The sequence below is a fragment of the Gymnoscopelus braueri genome (genome assembly GCF_963280865.1).
Source record: "Gymnoscopelus braueri genome assembly, chromosome: 5".
NCBI classification, from domain to species: Eukaryota; Metazoa; Chordata; class Actinopteri; order Myctophiformes; family Myctophidae; genus Gymnoscopelus; species Gymnoscopelus braueri.
Genome location: NC_137606.1, coordinates 19,191,078 through 19,198,622, shown reverse-complemented (window position 1 = coordinate 19,198,622; position 7,545 = coordinate 19,191,078). Strand labels below are relative to the sequence as shown.

The window sequence follows — 7,545 nt, the reverse complement described above, 5'->3', positions numbered from 1 at the left end:
ACCCAGTATTTGCGGATTGAGCATCGCACAATCATGTTTGTTCCCGTTGCGAGTTGCTATCTTGTGATACCAGCCTTATCCCTGTTTTAGACCTTACATTAATATATAACCAATCAGCGTGCCAGGTGCCATTGCCTTAAACAGCCGGCTGCGCTATGCCTTATGCCCAGTACAATCTTGCGCTCTCTCCCTCTCTGCCCATGAAGAGCAGTCTGAGTTGTCCAACATTGATTGCCTTGGAATAAAATATTTGATACACAGAATTGTCACTCACACATGGCTGGTTATAGAGAACTTTAAATGACCACAATCGGTTGTGTTTTGGATGAATTAAACTAAATGGTCTGGTGTGGTTATAGCAAACGCAGATCAAACAACATTTTATTTGTATTTGATAAGCTTAACTGGAAACTGCTGATAAAAACACAATTTATTGACCATTAAGATACCGTTTGGGGACAGCGGCCGCTGCCTTGTGCGTAATTAACGGGTGCCAAGGGATAGTGCAGGGCGGAAGATAGGGCCCTTAGTGTTTAGGGCTTACAGTTTAGGATGCATACTTTAGACTCTCAGATGTAAGTATTCCAGATCTTACTTTGTGCCCTCTTCCGCAACAGCCTCAGCATCCTGCAGTTTTCCTTCCTCCTCCATCTTCTCCTCTGAAATGAGGTCCTCTTTCCAGTGTCGACGGAGACACTTCACTACGACCATGGAGAGAATCAGCAGCGCCAAAGCCCCGCCCACGGATGCTCCAATTGCCACGGCAATGGTTGAGTCCCGTGGAGGGGGTACTACAGATTGGAAAAGAGAGAGAGAGGGTTAAATATTTTTTAGACTGAAGATGGAGACAACTGCAGTGCTGGATAAAAGCTGTCCTGGGCTAAACAGAGTGGAAAGAAAGGGCTTGCTGACTTAGCCTTTGGTACGCATGGGTGTGTATGTGAGAGGCAGGGAGATTGTAAGAGTACAACAATTTTGGTCATCAATAAGTTAACAGCTGACTCATCACCAGCAGGTCTGCAGCCCCCTGGACACAGAACCTGCACATACAAACCCACATACAGTGAAATCCTCAGAGTCATTTTAACTCAGAGAGGCGTATATTTTCTGTTCACTTTTCAAAATATACCTTCATAAAAAAATCCGAGCACAAATAATCTGACGCACGGAAGTATCATAATTTTAGACGCTTTACTGAAGTAAAAGCAAAAATACAGGACATACAAGTGATATGAAAAATATGCGCTCTCTCTACTACTACGCAGTTCTGAAAACCTCATCATTCAGAACAGAAAATAAATCTATACGTCAATCAAAAAGACCACCAATCACAAACATTCAATCAGTGACGGACCAATCCACACAAGACCGTTACAACAGTACACTGCTGCACATAATTATCATGAGATTACACACTGCTACATAGAATTTAGCATAATCAAAGCAAAATCTGGCAAACAAGGTCATCATGACATAACCCCATATTGTGGCTCTTACACTCTCTGTGTTACAAATGGACAAATTATCACTGATGATTTTACTGTGTATACTGTACATGCACATAATGTATGTTTTATGAGACTATTCCATGCCATATTGTTGCTTCAGTAACACACAGACAAGGATAGCATACATGTAAAAGGGAAATGAGAGGAGGGATGACATGAAACAAAGTTTCAAACCGATGCTGCAAACACAAGAGGTTCACATAAGCCCATTGAGCCAGCACATTCACTTATGGTCTCATTTTAATTGTTTTGAATGCACCAGACAATAATATGTCCAGTGAGTCATTTTCTGACAAGCTCTGGTTTTATGTTGTTGGCCCTGAAAGGAGGGATTATGAAGTTTTATTGTGCCAAATGGAAAAGTACATTTTTGTCTGGTCCGCAACAGAGGTGCCAGACCTATAAACCTCTGACTGAGTCACAGAGTGACGGATTTAGTTACACCATTGGTCGGCTGGTAACAGCGTACTAGACAATCGCAGGGCAATTGTCCTGCCAGAGAGTGGGATTTTGTCAATCCAGGCTAGGGGACGTAGTACGTCCTAATAACCAACCTTTTCTTATCATATGACGGGGATCTTGCAACTCACCATGGCTGTGTACATACAGTATCTTGATCTGACCCTTAGGTTCCAGTCAGCCTGGATGACGTATTGAACTGGCACGTCCAAACCTCTCAGGAATGTCAAAATCATTTCAGGTCATGGGCAAGATCTGGCCAAAATGCTACTTTATGCGGACGGCACCTGTTGCACACAAGCGAATGCACAATGCACATGCGTGGACGCGTGCACGTTAACGGACACGCGTCCACGCATGTGCATTGTGTCTCACTTTCATTGGCATTACAGTCACATGCTACATGAAGTTTGTGATGACATATGAAAAATTATGCTATTTTTGTTTTGGGAGCCCCACCGTTTCTATTAATAAGACATTTGAAATCGAACATTAGCAGTCATAAATGTATAGAATATAGAATGACACCCGGGGGGACAAACATGAAAACCTGAACATCACTGATGGATGAAGTTAGTCCGGCGGAGTGTTGCAAATTAAAGGTGCAGTAAGTGATATTTGTTCAGTTACAGGGGATCTCCATGTCTCTCCAGCTCTTTAGTAAACATAAAATACATTTTCAGGTCGGGATACCAATGTTATCCAATCAGGAGCGATAACTCACACAGGACACTGAATAAATAAGCAAAAATTGGAACAAAATTGGAACTTGAACACTATAAAATCTCATAAACGGGTACTCTCTTGACTGGCAGAAATTGGCAACCCACCTGAATATGTACAGTATATTATCTTTATTAAAGAGCTTTTTTTTAACTCCGTAACAACTCAAAATAGTCAACCAAATTATCACACAAATAAGAAATACTAGTACAAGTTAAACATTAGAAAATTAAGTAACTGTAGCTAAACATATTTATTTTTTAAAAAGGAAGGAAGGGTTGGGATTGGGGTGGGGGTCTGCGATGTTTAGCTTTGGCAATCATAGGCAAATTAATAGTTACAAAAAACCTAGTTTTAACCAAAGAAATATCACTTACTCTACCTTTAAAAGCTCTCCAGTGTTTCTAGGATTTGACCTAGTCTTGTTTCAAGAGTTGAGAACAGAATACCTGTGCAATATTCTCTTTTCACAATATGTTCATCCCTGATAGAGCCCTGATAGAACGGGGCTTTTTTTGTTGCTGGAGTTGCTGGAGTTTTGTAAAGTCAGTCTTACCTTGACATCTGATGATGATACACAAAAGAAGTCTTACCTTGACTATATTTGTCATACAGAGTATTCTGGCTGGTCTCTACTACAATATGTCAACCTTTGGAAAATATATACATTCACTGCACTGGTCCAGCTGTGGGTGGGGCTTAGAGAAAACTGTCAGCAATAATGTAAAGTATATGACTTATATAAGGTGAACTAAACATAAAACATAGTCAATTTAATTTATATTGACGGTAAGGGTGACATGAATATTGTACTTGAGCCTTATGGAATAGATCCCCTACACATTAGAATAGATACATATATGTAATGCTGAATCTACTGTATGAGGGGGAGGAAACAGCAGATTAGATTTGATAGCCCATGCTATAGCCCTTTTGTGCTTAAAGGAGAGATCCGGACATTTTAAGTGTTATCTTTGATGTGTCGCTAATCACTCACCAACATTGAAAGGGACGTTGAGTTATTCCAGAGAGTCCCCTGTCGTCCAGTCTGACGACCCCTCTGTTGGCATAATGGGAGCCCGTGTAAGAGTGAAAATCGTCTATTATAACCGATGCAAAGTTAGTTTTTTCTCTACTACTGCTCATCGTGGAGTCTCATGATACTCAAACATGCACTGAATGTCGCGAACGAGCTACCGTTCGTGCAGAACGAGATGACGCTGGTTGCTTGTTTCTTCCACAGACGCCAGGTTCTGTGGAAGAAACAAGCAACCAGCGTCATCTCGTTCTGAGTATCATGAGACTCCACGATGAGCAGTAGTAGAGAAAAAACTAACTTTGCATCGGTTATAATAGACGATTTTCACTCTTACACGGGCTCCCATTATGCCAACAGAGGGGTCGCCAGACTGGACGACAGGGGACTCTCTGGAATAACTCAACGTCCCTTTCAATGTTGGTGAGTGATTAGCGACACATCAAAGATAACACTTAAAATGTCCGGATCTCTCCTTTAAAGTGAAGTCTAAACTGTGTCCATGTCATTTACAGTTTGGTTATCTGTACGATACTGTTTGCTCAGAGACGAAGAGTAGCGCACACCAAGGCCACTGTAATAAGGATAATTCCTTTTAACAGGACGTTCATGAAAGTCCTTTCGGGCTTGTTTCCAATGAGGGCCTGTGAGCAATTAGGGGTTAAGAGTCTTGCTCAGGGACAAATTTCATTTAATCGACACATATGCTGGCTTGGCCTGGAATCGTACCTGGGGCAACCAGGGCCTCTGGCTCCCTAGGCGGGCTCACTAACCACTCAGCTATGGCCGCCCCATAGACATTGTAGACATTGGTTGGCATGAGAGCTCTTCCATTAGGGACCATACTGTCTGCCTTTTTCATGAATTAAACTGAGTGCAGACTGTGTGCATGCACAAATATTATTTGAGTGTGTGTTTGTATCATAGACTGTATAAAAAGAAAGGACAACGTGACGCCATTGGTTTCTACAGGCCGTAAATGAAGCCGATTGTTCAGCAATTTCAAATCCGCCACCTTTCAATATTGCGTCATATCTTGAAGAATGCCATCAGACCATTATTGGTTGGGTAGCTTGTCAATCAAGAGCGGGGGCGGGGAATGAATGCTATTGGTTGTGTAGCTTGTCAATCAAATCATCCCGCCCCACCTAGAGCATAACCTACTTTATCGTCAATTTTAAAATGAATGGGACCATAGTTTACCAAAACGCATATCATGATGATTGAAAGGAGACTTTAAACTAGCGACTGGAAGCATATAGTTTTCGTTGAGATCATCCGCTTGCGTTGAGATAAATTATTTCTGACACCAGCAGGGGTAAAACAGCGGAACTACAGGCCATTCACATGAACTGTCTCTTCCGTATTAGCATCAATGTAACACTTTCGAGCTGGGCCCTTGGTTTGTATGCATGTGCATTCATCAACACTGTAGAAGCAAAGAGATAGAGTCATTTGTCATTTGTACTTTGTGTGCCAGAGATCTTTTACCAAAACAAACAGTAGTGTCGCGTCCACGTTTTGCATGTTCACTGTTGTCGTCCCATATGGGATATTTTACTCGGAATTATCCCAGAAATAGAAATCATAAACAGTAAATCATTTAGCTGGGGGTGTCCTGGAACCACCTCAAGGACACCAAATTTTGTGAAGCAATGGTTTAATGTTTGTGGCACGCACTTTGCGCGTGCATGAGGTATTTTAAGATGTGCTCCCCCACCCAAAACTAAACTTACGTTCAGTGACAACTTTGAGCTGTATGACACCGTGTCCTTGGATTCTGTCTGGGGGGTTTCTGACGTAGCAGTTGTAAACGCCCTGGTCTTCCAGCTGAACGTCTGACAGCCTGATAGAGAGATCGTTCTTGTCCAGGTTCCCAGCAAACACCACTCGCTCTGTGAAGCGGTATGAATACAGAGGCACCATCCCCTTCTTAGTGTTGAACGTCATAAACTGACAAAGATAAAATGGGACAGAGAGAGAGAGTTTATATTGAAGGTTTGCATTTTGGAGCATTCAATCCATGTTGATGTTTTGTCATAGTAAATAAGTGTTTCCACAATTCAAGGCCTCCTACCCAAATAAAACGTATGTTGTTGTAGTTGCTATTGCTATATTTGCAGTTGCTATTGCTGTAGTATTCAAACACCCAGCCAAATGCAAGATAATTTTGCAACGTTTGTTGCGCTACCAATGGTTATGCTAATATTGGTTTTGATACTATTGCTATTGCTTATATAAACTTAATTATTGGTTCTGCTAATTTGGGGTTTGATAATGTTGGTTCTACAACTATTGATTTGAGTACTATTGGCTAGTACTTCTGCTACAATGCAATTTCATCATTATTCATCCAAATGCCAAATGACTGGCATTTCAATATCACAATGACCAAAGAGGCTAAACTGAGTTCACTAAAGGTTCTCACCATGTCCTCTGTGTCATTCTGTGTTTCCTGGTAGGTCCAGTTCATGGCAAACTTGGAGAAATCAATCTTGTAACAGGATGTAAATGTACATGGGATTTTGATGGTTGTTCCATTCAGTGCATTGATTTGATTGGGCACTATCACATCCATACTCCAACAACCTGTGAACAACAGTGATTGATTAAGAAAAGCACCTCCAAAAACACAAAATATAAAGTGCAGTGTGAAATATAACCTTTAATCAAACTAATAAATAAATAAAAAAGCCTATTGTTAAAAGTATAATTTAAGAAGTGATTTTAAAGGAGACCCTTATTTAACAACACCGACGATCCCTGACAGCAAAGGTGGAGTCACCCGTAGTTACTTTTTAGAATGCATGTGATCTGGGACCATTATGAGAATGATCAGTTAAGTTTTGGGTATCAAATCACAACTCAATAATCTAGTTTAATACATAACGCACCAGTACAACCTCACTTGTTTTTAAGTTACTGAGATTAATAATTGCACAATGCTTTTTACTCCAATGCAGACACTTAACCCTATAATTATCGACTTAATAGACATAAATGTTTTGTTTACAAAAACCTTTGTTTCAACTAAAGACCTATACATGCTCCTTCCGACATCGGAAGATCGTCCGGTTCGGACGAGAGTCTGGACATCTGGAGGTGCACGAGTTCTGCTGTTCAGAAGTTCTGAATTATGTCAATTTGTAGTTATATATCACCTCCCTCTATGAAGGAAAGTTTAGCTATTTACATTTGACTACACTACAGTGATATGCACAATGCCCACACATAGCCAATGGTGTGCTAATGTGAGCTTTGGGTGTGACATGAGCTTTGTTTGCTAACATTGCATATGGAGCAATGTATGCATGGAGCAATGTATGCATGCAGCAGTGTGAGCTGAGCAGAGATTTGCGTAGTAGCGTGAGTTGAGCTGTGGTTCAATGTAGCCTATGCACATAGCAGAGTGAGCTGATGTGATTGGGGGACAGAGGTACAGATAAAGATACATTTATTTACATACATATGGAAAAATAATAAAGTACATATATGTACAGAGCATCATATTGAGTAAACATCAAGATGCAATCGATTTCTCTCACATTTTTACCAAATTTACCAATGCACCTCGATTATGCCTTCCTTCTCCCAAACTGCAATAAGAATAATTTAGTCACCCTATGTTTTGTCCGACCATCCACAATAATGTATCAGCATGTGCGTGTGTGAGAGAGAGAGAGAGAGAGAGAGAGAGCGTCTGTGTACGTATGTGTGAGAGGGATTGGGCTCTGCACCATTCTCTCCTCTGCAGTTGGGTGTTTCTGGCTCTGCCCACTTACTGCTGTTGCACCACTCCACTGCCCTGCCTCTCTGCAG

General features: G+C 41.1%; 1 protein-coding gene across 1 annotated transcript; it reads right to left on the bottom strand.

Moving 5' to 3' along the window:
• Nucleotides 1-591: 591 nt before the first annotated feature.
• Nucleotides 592-6,304, bottom strand: scn2b (sodium channel, voltage-gated, type II, beta; the record flags this gene model as incomplete). Its single annotated transcript, XM_080427914.1, has 3 exons — nucleotides 592-791; nucleotides 5,463-5,679; nucleotides 6,155-6,304. The coding sequence occupies 3 exons, from the start codon at nucleotides 6,302-6,304 to the stop codon at nucleotides 592-594; spliced, it is 567 nt and encodes a 188-aa protein (XP_080284040.1).
• Nucleotides 6,305-7,545: the final 1,241 nt, after the last annotated feature.